Source organism: Scleropages formosus, chromosome 4 (genome assembly GCF_900964775.1).
Source record: "Scleropages formosus chromosome 4, fSclFor1.1, whole genome shotgun sequence".
Classification (NCBI taxonomy): domain Eukaryota; kingdom Metazoa; phylum Chordata; class Actinopteri; order Osteoglossiformes; family Osteoglossidae; genus Scleropages; species Scleropages formosus.
This window is the reverse complement of record NC_041809.1, coordinates 27,144,124-27,163,587: the sequence shown is the minus strand read 5'-3', so window position 1 is coordinate 27,163,587 and position 19,464 is coordinate 27,144,124. Positions and strand designations below refer to the sequence as shown.

Sequence of the window (19,464 nt, the reverse complement as noted above, 5' to 3'; positions counted from 1 at the left end):
TGGGTGTGTCCCCCCAGCCTTTTGCCCTGTGTTGCCGGGTTAGGCTCCGGCTCCCCGCGACCCCATATGGGACAAGCGGTTTCAGATGATGATGTAATATCATTCTAGCTGCTACCTAAAGTGAATCAAGCAAAATGTCCAGATTTTTTTCACTAGGTCTGAAATACAGAAAGGACGCAGTGGCATAACGGCGCAGCGGGTTGGACCGGGTCCCGCTTGGGGTGCCTTGTGATGGACTGGCGTCCCATCCTGGGTGTGTCCTCTCCCCCTCCAGCCTTACACCCTGTGTTGCCGGGTTAGGCTCCGGTTCCCCGCGACCCAGTATGGGACAAGCAATTCAGAAAATGTGTGAAATACAGAGACACCACCCCCCAAGAGACATGACATTAAAGATCTAGTTACAAATAACCCCCAGGCAAGAATTTTGAAAAGTATAGTGTAAATTAAATGCATACAGTAGAGGTTTCACTGTATAAAACTTTTTGTTCATTTAATTTACGATGGTGATGATAATTATCTTCATGAAACCTTAATATCTGGTATAATACATTTAATTAATAGATTTCAATGTACAAAATGCAAGTTTACAAAAACATGCAAGTTACATTTTACTATACTGTCATTTTATATTGTATGGAACCATATAAAATTTGTAATGCTAAAATTCACTGTACATGAATGTAAGATTTATATTGATATTTCAAGTGCAATGCTATATTGCACTATTTCACATTTAAGCAATTTTCAGATGATCTGTTTAATTCTTTAAATTCAATATATAACATTTAAAACAGCTTATTAAAATATTGCAATATGTTTATAAAAAAAATACAATTCACCTTGAATACTTCAAAACATACAAAAGTACTGTACAGTTGAGAACAGTACAGTGAGTGACTGAACACATGAAATTTTATCTTGAAACTGAACCATCCATTAGGTTATTAAAAATAAAGTTAAATCGCCCTTTACATTACAAAACAATACCAAAATTGTGAACATGACAGGATGACCTGTAATGCCAAAGCATAAACACTTCAGTAATTGTGATGTTCATGTTAAGCTGGGATGAAATAAAACAACAATGTCCAGGTTTTGATTTTTCGTCAGACACTATGACATGGATGAAGTGGAAAAAAAAAATTTTTTGTTAGAGAAAGATTTAAAGAGTAATGTTATAAATGCTTTCTAAACACGCAAAACAAAGACCTTAACAATGCAACTGAGGAGTTAAATCAGAGCGATCATGCAGCCACTGCCGGAGACCTGCAATTTGCTCAGTGGCTAGCAGATACCTCCTTGGTCTTTCCAAATCCATAACCAAGTCTGATTATGTCTAGTCTTCCGGTAATTTTAGCTAGGTGTTAGACAATTCAGAGTGTGTGCGCAGCTGGTTTTCTGGTCGGGTATGGCACTGCCAGAAGGTTCGGTGGACTTCATCGAGTTCCGAGGTGAGGGGCAACCGGATATCTAAGTGCATCAACAGATTCTCCAGCCACTCCTCCAGTTTAGCAAAAGATGGACTGCAAATCAGTAAACAATCAAAGAAGAAGAGGACAGAGGGTGGGAGAGGGAAACAAGTCAGTCTGTGAAAGCAAAATGATGATACACTCACAGGTCTGTTTAAAATTGTCTGACGAAGATTACACAAAAGATGAAACTCATGCTAAATGTAACAGACAAAAAACATCTTGCTGTAGCATGTAACACACTATTTTGATACACACACACACACACACACACATATACTATTTAAGGTTATGTGCACAAGCAAACTTTAGGGCCTACTACCGTTTGTCTGGGTCCAGCTCACAGCATAGGGCACTGATGGGGAAGAAGGCTGGGGGGCAGTTGGGAGGGTGGTAACGGTCTAGAAACCCTGCCAAATTCAACCCAAAGTCCACTGTCCGGGGCAGGTAATCTGGGTCAGCGCTTACCCTGCCAATAATCTGAGAATGAAAGAAGAGGACTGTCAAGCAAAGTGCCATCATAGTGAAAAGCATCTATGGACTGCATTCCTGCATTCCCCCACCCTTTCTCAGTATCACAGCCTATCAAAATCTGTTTTTACCAAGAATTTAAGATTGCTTTAAAATATGTTAATGGATTCTTCTTACTGTAAAATGTCAGGAGTATTAATATACATGAAAATCGGGATTCATGCAGCTACTTTGCTATGGATGTCGCCTTGCTACGTTCCCTCCCATCACTGAAGCCAGCTCTGTTATTGCTCTGCATTACATCAGTGGGTGATTCAGAGGCTGTTTTTGCAGCAGAAAAGTGAAGAACAATTTAGAACCACACAAGTGTGGAGGCAGAGCTGCACCTCCAGATCTCTGACACTGATGACAAATGATATAGACTGATATTGAACTGCAATCTGCAGAATGACTTTGAAAATGGAAATTTCAGTATTTGTGTTTATGACTCAAGTTTTAGTCTTCAGTTTTTTGGCTCTCTTGTAGTCCTTCCTCCATAACTACACCCTGATGCACTCACCTCACATAGCATGATGCCAAAGGAGAATATGTCCACACGCTCATCATAGCTTTCCCCTGGAAATTAAACACCAGACAAGGCATATTATACTATGAACAAACTGATGTGAGGTCACAGCCCACACCACCATGACCCTTTAATTCATGTGCCTCTGCTGCAGCTGAGGAAAAAATACATATACTATGAAACCAATAAATGCAAGGAGGATTTGAGTACTTTTGATGAAAAGTCAGGAATTCCAGAGAAAAATCAAGTAGTCTGCATTTCCCCTTGTTTTCTACAGTGCCAAGAACAACAATGGTCTCCCAGGTGTTTAGGAGGCTCTGGACCCAAATCGGTGAACCACTAGTTCTCTCTCACTAGTTGATCTCTCACTTGATCAGCATAAGAGTAAAAAGTATCAGGTGGCTCAAGAATACTGATTAAAAGAGACCTATATTAATTCCTCCCTAGCTGGTCTGATTGTCATGATTCTAGGGGAAGAAGTAAACTATGTAATTGGTTTTGACTAAGTCAGGTGGAAAAAAAGGGTAAAATACGTATAAAACCTAGTGGGTTTGCTGCTGTGTCCCTTGCTGTCTCCTTTTGACTCACCGTGGATCATCTCTGGGGCCATCCAGTATGGATTTCCCACCACGGTGTATCTCTTCCTGCGGTCAGACTTACGCAGCCCCTCTATTCTGCCCGATGGCAGCCTTCTCTGGTTCCGGTTCTCCACAACCAGGCGGGCCAGCCCGAAGTCTGCGACCACCACGCTGTTGTCCTGTGGGCGTAGTGAGTGACAGGGCAGCATTAACCAAATCTCTCTGTCACTCAATCGCCCTCTAGCAGGAAGAACAAGGAGAACTCTTACAGCTGTCCATCAGGTGCTGCAACCTTAGTACTGGTTTTTAAAAAATCATTCCTGGGGGGAGTTACACTCATTGAAATGGAATAAATAAAATAAACCAAATATGCTGAAATATGTGTGCTTTCATCAATGTACATTGTTCTTCCTTAGAAAAACACAGATACATGATCACTCTTCAATACCAACCTCTCTCACAAGACAGTTGTATGAATTCAGATCACGGTGGATGATATTCATAGAGTGCAAATATGCCTGAAAAATGAGTGTAAGACAGAAATAAAAAGAAAAAGGAACAGAACAATGATGAAATTGTTTCAGAATAGCTGGTCTTATTGGCATAAATGCAAATGAATTATTGCATCTTCCTCAAATAGCTGAACACACATAAAAGTATGAACAAACTAATATCATAAGAAATTTAAAGTTTATGTGCAGAAGTGAACAAAATATAGAAAACACCAAGTGAAAAAGGACTCACATTTGACTAGGACTTGCAACAGTTAGAAAGCAGGTTATGAAGACTGGGTTACATGGTTTTATACGATCAAAGGAATATGAAACCATATGCCATTTCTCAAAGAACTGGAAGTTTTACTTTTTGAAAACGATTTCAATATTCCAGTCCAAACAAGTCAGAACTTGTGTAACAGCATTCCAAAAAGCAGTTCCTGAAAGCAGTATGTGGCCTTGCTCCTTATGAGTTGCTTGACATGAAGAGTTTTTGTATTTTAAGTATTTTGTCAATTCCTAGTATTGTAATGTGAAATTCTCTTAAAGGTTTCCATGCAACAGCTGCAAATATGTACAAGGACAACATTGTACAGGAAACCACGGGCTTCAGGTATCATTTCAGATGTGTTCAGATGTAATCTCAGATATAACTTCAGATGAAATAACTAAATCTGTGACTCTCAACAGCCCCACTAAGGGGACAACATGACACAGATCAACTATTTCTCAAGATGCTCACTCACCATCCCAGCAGCAATGTCCCTGGCAAATCCTACTCTCCGATTCCATGGATATTTGCTGTCCTAAATACCAGTAACAAACATGCAAAGTTGTAAAACAAGCGGCAAAACACAAGCACAAAAAATGCATTTTTGTTTAGATGCTATAGGAGGACCTCACTAAGTTATCTTAGATGTTACGGGTATTGTCATTTTAATGTAATAAATGATTCCAATTGCCATCCCAGCAAAATGTCAGTAAAAAAAAAAATTACCACTGTGTGGAAAAATGTTCTCACAAGGTCAGAACACCATATACACACTTTTCTCATATAGCAGGACAGCATACGAAGAAAAACTGCTGTAACGGCTCATGTACATAGCTTTTTTTCATACCACTAGCTTATTATTCAGAACAACAGCATGTGATTTATTCCCCGTCTACTATGTATGTAGAAAGAATGTGGGAAATTTTCTTCCTTCACTACAAAACCAGGTGCTCCATATATTTCCTGCTTACCTAACACATTTCTCCATGAAGAAAAACCTGAATACAAGTTATATAAAGATAACAACTGATATTGCCAATTCAACAGTAACTTTGAGAAATACATTCATTCATTTGGTCAAAGTGACTTAAAATGTTAAGCTACTTAAAATTATTCATCTGTTTAAACAGCCTGGTATTTTCACTCAAGCAATTTAGGGAAAGTTCCTTGGTCAAGGGTATTACAGCTGGAGGTAGGATTCAAACCTGTGAGCTTTGGTTCTAGAGGCAGCAGCTTTAACCACTACACTATTAACTGTCTCTAATAAATATATATACAAACATGTAAATGTTAATTATTTAAATCAAATAAATAGTTTCTATAACTCAAATCAACTTACAATAACATAAAGCCTTACTCTAGCAGTCAAAGCTCATGTAGAGTCAAACATTCCCCAGCCCCATGTGTCCTCACAGTGAAAGACACAGAAAATGTAATATAAAAAGTTAGAAATCATTAAGTGTGGTGAGAAGCAGAAAGACATTATTGCAAGGTTCTTTTACCTGGTCATATTATTTACACAATTATTCAAATAAAAGAAAAATAAAGTTCAAAAACTTTATTTTTTTGTGACAAACTGTCAGAGGTACAACTCTCTGCATGACAAAAAAATAAAGAAAAAAGAAGGAAGATCGGCAGAAGAGGAGCAAGAGCATCACAAAAAAAGAGTAGCCAGCTTTAATACTGCACTGGCTCCATAGACTTTCTCTTCAGGACTCAAAAAAGTCTTTCTCTTGTGTTTTACAAGTTGGGTTCAAAAGGTGACCCTGACATTCCAAAAATCATTCACTCTCCAGTACAGTTCATGATATCAGTTTTAATAATTTTTAAGTGATTTCAATTCAATTATGTTCATTGGAAATATTTTAAATATTGCAAATATTTTAAATATGTTCAAGTTATCACTGTGATACATTTAAAAAACCTTTTTTTTTTTGTATTTTAATTAATTTTAGGTGAATCTATTCTCCCCCCATAAGAAAGGACTTTAATTCGATTCCCTAACAACAAGACTTTGCCTAACGGGGCAATTTTACAAAACAAACTAAGCTTTTTAAGGGATGGAAGTATATATGCGCGCGCGCGCACACACACACACACACACACACACACACACAAATACCATGTCCTTGATGATCTCTCTCAAGGTTCCTCCTTTAATGTACTCTGAAATGAAGTTGAGCCTCTTATCCTTGTACAGGATCCCAATAAACTTGAGGACATTGGGGTGTTCTAGACAGCGCATCACCTTCACCTAGGGAGGGACATATCACTCAAAATCTCATTATTGTACAGTAATACTGAATTCTTCATTATGCATTTACAACATGCTCTTATTTAAGGCAACTATAAAATACAAGAGTTTAGTTCCAGGAAGGATCCTTTTATTTTGTGCTTGAGCATGAAATTACTGCAGGAAGATGTCAAGCTGTATAAAACTAAATTGACACCACCACCAGTAATAATAATAACAAGAATAATAATAATGACAATAACAACAAAATTCCTATCAAGAAGGTACCTCCTTCAGGAAGGTCATCTGGGTCTCATCATCAAAACGTAGGAGCTCTTTCATCACCATGATTTCTCCCGTTTCCCGATGGGTCACCTAACAACAGGAAGCAACTTCATCCAATTGTCCAACAGAAACACTGAACTGGGATAATATTGTAACATGTACATAAACAAAGGTTATGCCAGATGACTGCCCTCAGTAAGATCCATATTGTGTTACTTCATGCTAATGAAAGTAACAACGACCTCATAATATTGTGATAAGTTGAGGCTGAGGGGTCTGAGTTCCATAATCATTTCTACTCCACTCATAGTCAAATCAATTGCACATTTGAGAACAGGGATAGTTTCCATTTCTTCACAAGACAGCAGGTAGAGTAGTGGACAGAGCCATCAATTTGCAAACAGAATGACCTTGATTCAGATGTTGTCACCACAGTAGCATCCTTTAGCAAAGTACTAACCCTAAATTGCTGCAGTAAAAATTATGCAGTTGCATGAATGGATAATTGACTAAGAAACTTAATATGCAAAATGGGACACAAAATACTTGTAAGTCACTTTGGAGAGAAGTATCGGCTAAATGAATAAACTGCTGGATATTAATAACTATAACAGTGGGGTATCGCAACGAAGGGATCGTACCTTGATGGCTTGCCCAAAGAATCCCTTGCCCAGCACTTCACCATGTATGAGGTCAGAGGGACGGAAGATGCGGTGTGTCTGCCCACTTGAGACAGCCCGCAGGGACTCGGAACGTCCAATGTCCCTCCGCTGGGATAAAGGTGAGGCTGAGCCACTGCCACACGAAGATTTTTCAATGCTGTAGCTACGCCTACAGAGGGAGACAGTGAGCATCCAGAGTTTTTGAGGGGCAATGTCAGGAAGACTGGTGGCTGACAGTGATATCCTTGTGACTGCTCTCTTACGTGATTACTCTGGTACGAAGGTCAGCAACATCCGGGTGGAGAGGATGCATGAGAATAGATCTGGCTGAATTAGGTGCCTTTTGCAGCAGACTGGGGCCATCCTCCTGCTCCACGAGGCTACTGTGGTCAAGGGGGTCATGCTCAATGGTCAGCTGCAGCGGCTTGCCGGCCTTCTGAATCAACAGTTCAATCTAGTGGGGATACAAGTAGTGTAGTGGGACAGCTGGTAGTGTAGTGGTTAGAGCTGCTACCTTTGGACCCAAAAGTTACAGGTTCATTTCCCACCAACAGCTGTAATATCCTTGAGAAAGCGACTCGCCCTAAATTGCTCCAGTAAAATTACCTAGCTATATAAATGGGTAAATACCTTAACACTATAAGCAGCTAAATGAATAAATGTAAACCAAAAACAGCAAGGAGAATTTCCCTTGTTTCATCGGTTAACTGGCAACTACTATTACCTCACAAAGTGGAACATTTTGGATGGGCTTCCCATTGATCTCCAGGATGCGGTCCCCAACGTGCATGGAATTCTTCAGCCCAGGGCTAAGGCAGTCTGAGTCCAACCTGATAAGAGTCACAGAGGGCCATTTGGGAACCACTTTCAGCAGAACCACAATTAGGAACAGTGAACAGCTTATAATCAGCAGACATCCTGAGTCTTGTGTCTAAAAATGCCTTTTGCATTGTCATACATTGAAACCATGTGGCTGAAATATTGATTCATAGGACTAGATCTAACTCACTCTGACACGCGTACAATCGGATTCTGATCAGGCCCATAAGCAGTGGGACTGCCGCTGTGGTCGATGGACACGGTGAAGCCACGTCTGCCATCAGTAGAGGCTGGGATGGACACTAGCGTCACCGTGTGTGGGATCCTAGTGGTTCGTGAGTCTGGCGGTGTCACTGGGATGGCAATGTTGTTGTTGTAACACTGCCCACTGTACATAAAGTATAAGATGGTCATAATGCGGTCAAGACAGTTCCTGCATAGTACAACAATAAAAAATGAAATACGACTGGAATAAACAGCACTGATTTCCATAATAATTAGTCATGATTTAGAACCTTAGTCTGGACTCTGGCTACTACTGTTAAATTAATTTAGCCTTAGTTATTATGAGGTAAATAAAAAAATGCATAACAGAAATTTCTAGCCACCATTGCCCCTTTTAATAGGCTCACCAGTAGAGTTTGGAGTGCTCTACCAGAACATAGGCATCACCATCCCCGATGAAGGCTTTGCACCCTATGCAGCTGAAGCACTCTGGGTGGTATTTCTTCTCCCCTGCAACCTACAAGGAGCACCAGAGAGGAAGAGGAAGTCGAACAGAAATTGTGTGGGAGGGACTGGGTTTACAGAGAAACTGGACATAATCTACTGTAATTTGACACAATCGCTTTGTTATGAAAGCTGCCTCCTTCTCAGAACAACTGAAGTCCCTTTTGGGTAATCACTGAAGGTTTGCTACTCTGTGTGTGAGTGATGACAGAACATGTGTATGTGGATAAGACTACCACAACCCATCAAAACTAGACAGAACCTGCAGTACATGGTAATGAGTAGTTCAGAGTAACTGCAACTAAACGCTTCAGTCCGCTCATCTTGTCCACCACATTTACAGGTTTTTCCTTCACAAAAAGAGTTCCACTTTAGCCTCACCACACCTTGGCTGAACCTGTCCACTGGCTAAGTATCAGCCTGTCCCACAAGAAGCAGCACAACAAATGCAGGTTGATGTCATCCTGATCCGTGAGACCGAGAATTTCCCTTGACTTTGAGAACAAAGAAATCTTTGCATTCTCACCTCCTGAGTCAGACTTTGGCATGACATGACATTTACTACAATGGCTTATTTAAACAGTCTCAAATAAACCATCAAATAACAAAAATTTTTAACTGAAATACCTTCAGTCAAAATCATTATTCTCAAACTTTCTTCAAAGCAGTTCCAGCTAATAATATTCATAATATTCATAATATCCAGCCCAAACTGATAGGTTAAACACACACTGCTGTGACAGTAATACAGACCTTGAAAAGTGAATCCCCAATGTCCTGCTCTTTTCACTCAAACAACAAACCAAAATGTCACAGCAACAAAATCATCTTTCATCAGCTCAGATCTGCCACAGAACAGCCAAGACCACACTCTCCTTTGACAGCACCCCAGGAAGCAGCAATCATTAGACTCATACAGGTTGGTTCTGGGATAACATGAGATTCTCAAGATCAACCTTAAAAATCTGTATCTGAACACGCAGTATTAATACCCTGGAAAGAAAACATTCAGAGTAAAATGTAATGAATTGGGAAATACTTCTTCATCAAGAGCCAAACCGTGTGTTTGAGGTTCAGGAAATGAGATTGTGAAATACAATGTCTCTGTTACAGTGTGCAAATGGCAACACAGCAGCGCATCACAGGCCATGCAACCAGCATAACATAGAACTGCAGGCAGTAGAGAAGTGAAGTTGAAGCTGAATTCTAAACTACTGAAACACAGGTTCAGCCGAGGCTGGTACCACAGAATTAACTTTAAGAGCTGCTACACTTACATCGATGTTTTGTTTATAACCGAAAGGAAATTTTTTTTGTAAGGTGATCCAATTGGTCATTACAAAATGTATTGGTGAAGAACCTGAATTAAAGGTTAGAGAACTAAAGATTAAAGACAATAGGTTAAACAATTAGAGTCTATTTGAAATTCCAAGAACTGCGGTACTTAGGCGTAAGGTACCAAGTCTGAACCAATGCAGTACAAACAGAAATATATATGTACAGGACTGCCCTGCATAATGAACGACTTATCAGAATTTGGACTTATCGACACATGAAATTTGAACCCTAAAATCCGCATTATGCGCTTTTAGCTAACACAAGAAAGGCTTTACGAGAACAGAAACTTCAGCTGAAAATGTGAGCCTTGGTGACGTTGAGCAGGGTGAGCCTGTATGTGTGGTGTGGCATCTCCTGCACATCATGTTTTTCTTATAGCTGTGCTCCTGCTAGTAAGTGTGTTTTTTTGCATTAAGTGATCATCTACCGTAATAAGGAGCCCTGCAGCAAAAAGGTATAAATAAATTTTAAAAAAAATCTTAAAACAAACCTGTAACTTACAGAGCAAATTTAAAGGCAGCTTCTTACAAAACTTTACAATAACTCAATATTGGTTACAAGTTCAAAGCAATGCAAGACATGTACAAAACATGCAAACTCTGTATAGACTGAACCAGAAGTTGTAAGGCACCAGTGCTATCCACTATTCCACTGTGTCACTGAAGAACAATAGAATAAAACTAAATATTAGTAAAATAAATGATAAGGGGGAATAGGGTAAAGGCAACAGTAAAAAGGCAGCACTTAAATGTGTTACATTTTGTATAGGTTATTTTGAATATGTGGGTCTTAACCTTGGATTTGAAAGTATCCAGAGCAGTTCAGGTTTTCAATGACATGACATTTTCACCAGGTTTAAAAGGCAGGAATTTTGCCAGTTTCTTTAAAAAAAAGTCAATCTTCTGTGTCTCAGGAATGAATTATTCAATTAATGGAAATAAAGAGAAACGGATTTCCAAGAATGAATTATACTCATTATGTGAGGTTAGCCAGCACAGTGTTTAATCGTAAAATTAATCATTAAGTTACTTTATATTAAAAGACAACTGTAAGCAAAACACAGATGTTAAAAGCATCTTTCAAGCTGAGAAAACTGTATTTCTTGATTCACTGACAGAAAATGTGACTGTTGTGAACAGTTGATGATGCTCATCCAGACTTAACATCACAAGATACATGGACTCCTTAAATATCTCACTGAAAGAATAAAACAGATGGTTTAACACTCCCGCGTAGTACAAAACAGCTGGAGTTAAATTTTAATTACAAGATGAGCTTCATTATCCGTTAGCGTCAGCATAGTATAATAAGGTTAATATAAGAAGGTGTAGTGGGGGTGTGGTGGCACAGTGGGTTTTGGCCTGTGCCTGCTCTCTGGCGGGTCTGAGGTTCAAGTCCCGCTTGGGGTGCCCTGTGACGGATTGGCATCTCATCCTGGGTGTGTCCCCTCCACCTCCAGCCTTGCACCCTATGTTACCAGGTTAGGCTCCGGTTCACCGCGACCCCGCTTGGAACAAGTGGTTTCAGTCAATGTGTGTGTGTGTGTGTGTGTAACAAGGTGTTTCATACAGAAGAGTCTGAAATGTAATCACAACAGATAAATGGCTTCAGACTGGAGTTGCTGAGTATTTCCCTTGATTTTTAAGTCACAATTTCCTATTTCACAGTAGGGTAAAGAAGAATTCATTAGAGCATAGAGACAAGGAAAAAAAAGTGAGCAAATGCCCTTAACATGGCAGCTAAAGACAATAAGTCTCTGAGAAGCAGCCAAAACAAACCATGCACATCATGGAAAACTACTTTACTCAGTAACTTCCCTAACTTACTTGTCTACAACTCCTATGATTTACATAAAATAATTCTAAATATTCATGAAAAAATGGACAACATAGTGAATCCACAGCTATGTACAGTGCACTACTCCAACTTTATTTCTCCCTTTTTTTGCACACTAGTGGTTGTTTTGGCTGCAACCTCATACTAGCCATTTCCGTGAGACAGGACAGAATTGCTATATTTATAGTACAGCCTCTGTCTACCAACACCAAATAAGAGAAGGGGCTGCAATTCAAGAAAAGAAGCGCACCATGCTTAAATGGGTTTAACAAAAAAATCACCAAGACGAGTGTGAAATGAAGAGAAAGTGTCCTTCGTCAACACATGGGTTAAGACACCCAAAATCGGATCAGTATGAAATAAAACACTTAGGTTAAAAAAAAAAAAAGACTGGAGCTCTGGTCATGATCTCAGGATAAAAATTAGGTTAATAGCAAGGCTATGTATATTTGCATCTGTGTGCTTGTGAGGTGGAGCGCAGTAGTGAGTTTCTCACCATAATAAGGCCTGTGGTGATGGTTTCTGCACAGCCCTGGCACAGTTCCCCGAAGCGGGCCCAGTAGTCCCGCTTGCAGAATAGACGGCCCTCCTTTTCATAGTACCAGTGGGACAGGGGTTCTGCACACTCACAACACCTGGAGGAAAGTGGAGCAACAAAATGCAACAACACTGAGACAATACACCATTTTGCTTTGAGGAAATGGCTTGTACAGCTGGAGGTCAACTCGAGAACAACTTTAATGGGGTGAAACTATGGGACAACAGTGACACTGTATTTACCACACCACGTTTTTAAAAAGCTTCAGGTGTTAGGAGCTCAAAACACCAGATCACACACAAACAAAGACACCAACAGACGAAAGATATCCTGAAAAGATTATCACTGTTATACCCAAAGGCCTTCCTATATGATTTTGTCCTTGAAACTCCAACATACGTCACCCATGCCCGTCTCACACAGACAGACGTAGCAGTGAAGTATAACTATGACATGAGAGTTAAGTATCTGCTAACCTCTCTATGATGAGGGCTGCCAGGACGCACAACACGGAGTGTCAGCCTTCCCCTTATTCCCTCCAAACAATGGAATCTCTGGTCCTCACAGGAAGGAATTAACAATACGGATAGAGACCTGGGCAGGTCTGGACTCTGCTGACCACCACAGTACAATAGGGCAAAACGCAAGCAATAGCCCATCACTTACCCTGCACACAGTGCCTGTGTTCACAGAACCCTGGGGAAATGACACAAATGATCTCACTAAATCTACATATGCCTCAGACACTGAAGATCTAGACTTTGGGCAAAGGGTTCAAGGTTCACATCCCAGGAACAGTAGCTGCCATGGTATCTTTCAAGAGAGAACAAATTTATTCTATAAAATGATGAAGCCTGTAAGTTGCATTAGCAAGTTCAGATGAAAGTGTCAGCTAAGCAAATACAAAATACATTCCTTCTTAGGGGTTAACATAGCTAAAATGAGGTGCATGTAACACTGATGACCAATTCCCCCTCACACACACCTGTCAGATACTGGGAACAGGGAGAAACTCAGCAGTCCAGCTACTTGTCTCTAATCCAACCAGCTTTCCTCCTTTTTCTGCTTTCCTACCAGAGAATGGACAAATGCCTGAAACAGCACCGGATCCCTGATGTGAATTGGGGGAAAAATCATGCAGCACTAAGCTATTCATAGACCCTGCAGCAAGATAAAGAATAGGGAAACATGCGGAAATTTAATCTGCAGCACTGCCCTTACATTGAGGTCAGATAGCATCTGGAATCAGGGCAACTGGCAATACAATGTAGCGACAGGGGTGAGGATATTTAGAGCAGGTAACCCACTCACTCAGGCACAAAACCACTGTCTACAGCATGCTTTTGACAAAGCATCCATTTGCCAAATATATGAATTTTATAGACATCACAATTTTCCAAAGGAGGGGGAGAAAAAAAAAAAAAAAAAAAAGCACAAAACAAATCTTTGGGCTTTCACACCAGGAATGCAGTGCGCACGGCAATCTCACATATACATACTCAAACATAAACCCATGGACACAATGTCTTTACACACATTCATACATACACATTATTTTCATTATTTTACACACATAGCAGGGTTGTGAGAAACAGAACAAAAAACTTTCAGAAAGATGAATTAACTCAATTGCTCATATGTGGCTTGTTGTGAAAGCAATATCACCTTGAGCATCAGATTAACACCAATTACTTCAGTCGACACACTGACGTCAGTCGACATGTCAACATGTTTAACACCTCCAGGGAAGGTGCATTTCCACCAAATGTAGATCTAACACCCTAACGAAACCCCTCTTAACAACACTGCCTTCTCACTCCATTTGAAGACAAGCACTCCATCACAGATTGCTACATTCCCTTCATTTGGTGCCTACTTACTTGTTCGTGGTCCACTTCCTATAGCGCTGGTCCCTGCGTGACATGTCCCACCACGAGCTACGAGAGGTAGGAGCACAGCCTCACTTTGGTGGGCCGAGCAATACAACGAGCAGAGAGAGCCGCGGTCTCCCACGTCTGGCTGCAGACCACAGGGTGAACAGTTTGCTCTGGCTCACTTTTTTCTTTCTTTCTCAACCATTTCCTGTACACTTACTCACTGCTTCCTCAGGAGAAGTTATGACCCTGCTGACATCAAACAGTTGATAGACCTACACCCACCGCCGCCTGCCGGGCAACTACAATAGGCTACAGTTCTTGCAGCTCCCTGACACAGCGTCGTATGATGCTGCACAAACAACCACTTGATAATGAGCCTCGCTCCAGTGCACAAACAACACCCTAGTTCCAACCATTTTTTTTGTTAGTAAATAAAAAAATAGAAGTATTTGGCAGAAACAGTTTTCAACAGATCTGCTCAGTACTAACAAAATACAATTTTGATACCGGAACGATGTCAACATGACCAGAAGGGCAGGGAAGCCACTGGCTTTGAACCTGCAGAGATGTTTTTTTGTCCTCTGACTTTTTGCCCACACCTGTTTTATCTGTGCATTATTGTAACTAATCATGCCAGTTGCTAAATATCATCCTAATTTTTGCAATGTCCTGTGTTGAGCTTCAACACAAAAATTTGGGGAGGGGCATATGCAAAAAAAAAAATTGGAAAGAAAACAAAACTCAGACCAACCTGGATATAATATAATATGATATGCAACTGCACATTCAGAAACAATATGGAACAAACCAAAGTTAATAAAGAGCTCTGCTTTGACAGAAGTCAAGTTAGTACATATGTTACTGAGAAGGATACAGAACAAAAAGCAGAGCAACTTATACCCACTCACAAAGATCGCTATAACGACTACACCTATGTCATTACTTTTATTAATAAGTATCAGAGACATCAGAATTCCAGGACAGCTGTCACCAGGAAATGACTGTGACCCTAGCTCTCCATGTTGTGTCAGGGTTTATATCTATAGAAATAAACCACAACAGTAAAACATACAAGTAGACAGAGAAGGCAGGTACATCAGATGACAGTATTCACTCTGGGTGCAAAGGGGCACAAGCTAGACTGTATGTCAGTCCATCACAGATTATACACATATGCAAATCCTGGACAATTTACAGTGGTCAGTTCACCTGAACAGCACATATGTACTGTTCCTGCACAATGCATTTAAAGCAATGAAAGACAATAAAAACTTTTACAGAAACTGAAACAATGATGCTTCAGGTAGAAGAGAGGACTAGCAGAATGGCAGATTGTCAGACTGCTAATGCTACTTGTGCCTGTCTCCTCACTGGGTAGCCAGGCATTCAAAAGTGATGGCCTGCACAGCTCTTGCAAATGGGCTGTATCTCTTTGAGCGTTACTGCAAAATCCTGTCAAACAACAGGGTGTGGAACAACATGATTCAGCTTGTTTTTGCTCTGGTATTTCTCCATATTCTGAATACAAACACAAGCAATAAAACCAGAATATATTTCAGTTACTTCCCAAATTGTTGCCAAATATCCAAATTTATGATGCCAGTCCTGTGGCACATGCTAAAAATTACAGGTGAGCATAGGAAAAACAGTCATGCATCCCAGCCTGCCACAGGGAAGCAGCTTTTCTGTTCCTTGAAAAGTCATATCTCGGTAAGCGGAGAACACTGAACAACGTGCATGATGCACTGGATCATAACAGTCAGCCTCACAGGAGAAAGAAGAGTCACTATGAAGACCTTTCACGAGCAATCTAAGCTCTTTAAAAGCTCTGTGGGTTAGGGTTAGGCTGCATTTCCTCATGATGCACAACCTCGCAACCCTACCTCTCAGTGGCTTTTAACCTCCAGGTCTGTCTCACTGTGCTTTTGATTCTGTTGTTTTGATCTTGCCAATCATTTTTGATCACAGGCTGACACTGTATTAACTGCTTAGATGGTTCCTATATGACTGGCAGCCTGAACTGTTGAAAGCACTGACATATTGCCCAATCCTGAGCATGCATGTTGCTCTGAACAAAGGCATCTACTTAATAGTAACAGTAGTAGTAGGTAACAATAACAGCAAGAGCAGTAAAGTGCAGAATGACAGTATTAGTGATGACCTCTGAGAGTGCTCTTTAGTGGTACCTGGTGTGAATGGGTCTGACCCACTGCTTTTCAGTTGCTCTAAATTCCAGGAGTGAGAGGTACAGTACGCTCACCGGAAGCAGTCTGTGTGCCAGCTGGAGTCCAGAGCCTGGAGGTACTCAATGTCCCGGATGCTTTGTCTGCATCCCTCACACAGAGGCCAGGTCCCACTGCCTGCAAAACATGGGCATCATGATGCACACTGTGCAATGGTGGGGTACGATCCAAACTCATGAAGGGGCAGGAAAGACCCCTTGCTTTGGAGAAACATGGATGAAGACACAAAGCCCAAAGAGTCATCTCTCCTTCCAGTCAGGCAAAGGGTGAAATGGGTACAAAACCTGCCTCTCGACCAGATTAGTACAGGTGAAAATTATAATTTAAATTGCATTAATCTTTCCCTTCATATTTGCACTTACATAATTACACATATATAAAATATTGTAGCACCACCCCAACAGAGCTATTGAGAAAGTTCCAGAAAGATACTGTACTCACAAACCCACATTCTTTTGCACCACCCAGGCTCTGTGATACAGCAGCACTACCCACTCTGCTACCATGTGACCCTAGATGTCTTTTAAATAGTTGTCTTGACACAGACAACACAAAGCAATCCCTGAACAGTGGACAGTTCCCCCAGGCAACTTTAAGACCCTCTCTACTCAACCCAATGGTTAGGAGGTTGTCCCTTAAACTACCCCAGAATTCCCTGTGGCAAACTAAGCATAAGGAACATAACAGCCAATCAAAAAGGAAAACAGCACTATGTAGAGGAACAGACACTAACGCCAACTAGTTACATCCACATCAGCCCCATTACAATATTCTTCTGACATTACATATTCAGAAATAATTTAGAAGTTTAGTTCCAGAAAAACTATTTATTGCACTATTATTACAAATCATGCTGCAAAGAAATACATATTTCACAGGGGACGTTACAATTTTATAAACATTAATTAACACACAACGACCAAAACTGCACGTTTGTCATGACAAACACAAAGTACGGCCGTCGGAACTGAACAAGCTGGGAACGTGAGAGACAGAGAGACGTCCGTCGTCCCGGGAAAAGCCACAAAAGTTCTAGCTGAGTTACACAGCATACCAGTAGCATTCGCCTGTTTAACTTCCTTAAAGTTCAAAGTTACAGCTGAGCACAGTTTACACACACAAGAGCCAGAGCGCGGTTTTACTACGAGACAGGAAGCGCTCCACCTACCCGCTCCGAACCGAGCTGCCGGCTCGCCTTCTTCCGCCATGAGTCCGTCCTTCGGCGGCGGGAAAAGAAGCGTGAACCTCCTTCGCGCGGACGGAGATGTGCCTACAGCGGCGGTCGCCTCCTCGCGCTCCGGACGCCAAGTGTGCGGTGGAGATAAACAGACGTGCAGCGCGTGGAGGATGATGAGCCATAAGAAGTAACACAAGACAGGCGGGATGACGAGAGGATGGATGCTGGTCGCTGAGTCAGAGAGAAGCAGTTAGTTATCAGTCACACTGTGATGTGGGTCATGGAGAGAGTGGTGAATGGGTCGAGAAGGGAAAGTGCCAGAACGCAATGGAGCGGGAGCGCAGCCTCGCTCGAGGATAAAACAACGCTGACGACGACCCTATAGCTTATAGAAACGCTCGTCCATTTTTTTCGTCTTACATTTCCACTTTAATACATAGCATATATGACCCTGACGTACAGCTCCGCAGGATCTTGTTTGGTGCCTGTTGAAAAGCGATGAGACCCCTTTTTAAACGTTATTTCGCCACGTCAGAAGCGAAAATGGCGCGAATTCCTCAAATTCTCTGTCACTTGCACATTGACATACGTACGACTTGGCTTCACTCGCTACTAGTACTTCAGTTTGTTGAGTTACGTACCGCAGTAATACTTTGTGATAATAATTCAATTCAGTTTTTTTTTTTTTTTTTTTTTTTATAGAGCGCTCTTCTCACGCAGTGACACACTTGAGCACAGGCATAAGTCAAAGAAACAAATACATCAGACAAAGAAAACAGTTGACTACAGACTGGCAATACATTATCAATGCATTTATAAAGCTATAAGTATGCCTACTGGCCATGGAGGAAAGGAACAAGAAACTCCCAACTAAAAGTTGAGGGAGAAAAAAACCTCCCGGGGTCCAAGTTCCAGTGGCTGCCCACCTGCCCACTCCTGAGCATTCTAGATTAAAAAAGACTTCTAATTCAGTTTACAGATAATGATGGCATTGTTGCTGTATGGTAACTTGATTTTCCAGTGTCTTGTCCATTATGGTGGTTGCTCGTCATCTTCAGTCGGCACGGGGTGCTTCTGTAACGGCCTCCTCGGGTCTTATTGTAGGGAAACAATGCTCGGCAAGAAGAAATTGTTAGTAATTTATAACTTAAATAAGTTTAATACATTTTGGTACAGAGGTGGGAAAAACAGAAACACAGCCAAGTGGAATTAAATTTCATGGTGATATGCCTGAGTGAACATCCATTGACAACAACCGCTTGTCCCGAACAGCGTGCCAGAGCCTTGCCGAGGAGGGAGGGGACATACCCAGGACGGGACACCAGTCCATCGCAGAGCACCCCAAACAGGGCTCAAGCCCCAGACCCATCACACAGAGGGTACCGGCCAAACCCGCCGTGCCACTGCACCCCCCCAAGTGAACATGTAAGTCTTTAGTCTAGATTTGAAGACTGATACAGAAGGGGCATTTCTGACAGTAACTGGTAGACTATTCCACAGTTTAGGTGCTCTATAGCTAAAGGCGCAACCTCCTACTGAGGTCCTGTTGATCATAGGTACTTTAAGGTAACCTGCATCCAATGAACAAAAACATCATCCTGGGATGTAAAAATCAATAATCTCACAAAGGTAAGCCTAAGCAATGAAGTCCTGCTTGGGGTGCGTTGCGGCGAACTGGCGTCTTTTCCTGGGTGTGTCTCCTCCCCCTCCAGCCCTGTGCCCTGTGTTGCCGGGTTAGGCTCTGGTTCGCCGTGACCCCGCTCGGGACAAGCAGTTTCAGACAATGTGTGTGTCTGTGTGTGCGTGTGTGCATGTAATCAACATTTGTGGATTATGCACGCAGTGCACATATCAGCATGGAAATAAATCATACAGGCAG

At 41.4% G+C, this 19,464-nt stretch overlaps 1 protein-coding gene across 2 annotated transcripts; it reads right to left on the bottom strand.

Annotated features, from left to right (window-relative positions):
- Positions 1–903: 903 nt before the first annotated feature.
- On the bottom strand, positions 904–18,020 carry LOC108921218 (LIM domain kinase 1-like). 2 transcript variants are annotated; one of them, XM_018730567.1, is made up of 16 exons: positions 17,577–18,020; positions 16,426–16,525; positions 12,247–12,385; positions 8,480–8,589; positions 8,038–8,235; positions 7,753–7,858; positions 7,292–7,482; positions 7,008–7,197; positions 6,370–6,456; positions 5,971–6,102; positions 4,324–4,383; positions 3,536–3,601; positions 3,094–3,262; positions 2,500–2,555; positions 1,792–1,949; positions 904–1,523 (listed from the first exon to the last, which is right to left on the bottom strand). In XM_018730567.1, the coding sequence occupies exons 1-16, from the start codon at positions 17,614–17,616 to the stop codon at positions 1,358–1,360; spliced, it is 1,968 nt and encodes a 655-aa protein (XP_018586083.1). In that variant the 5' UTR covers positions 17,617–18,020; the 3' UTR covers positions 904–1,357. The 2 variants fall into 2 exon arrangements, with proteins under 2 accessions (XP_018586083.1, XP_018586084.1); XM_018730568.1 differs by lacking the exons at positions 16,426–16,525; positions 17,577–18,020 and adding an exon at positions 14,169–14,308.
- Positions 18,021–19,464: the final 1,444 nt, after the last annotated feature.

Bases quoted from the DNA above. Each gene is read 5' to 3' on its own strand.
- LOC108921218 (XM_018730567.1), bottom strand. From the start codon at position 17,616: ATGGCGGAAGAAGGCGAGCCGGCAGCTCGGTTCGGAGCGG. The intron at 8,236-8,479 runs GTGAGCCTATTA...CTTTATGTACAG, and splicing joins GAGCACTCCAAACTCTACTG to TGGGCAGTGTTACAACAACA. The intron at 3,602-4,323 runs GTGAGTGAGCAT...CTCATTTTTCAG, and splicing joins GGGACATTGCTGCTGGGATG to GCATATTTGCACTCTATGAA.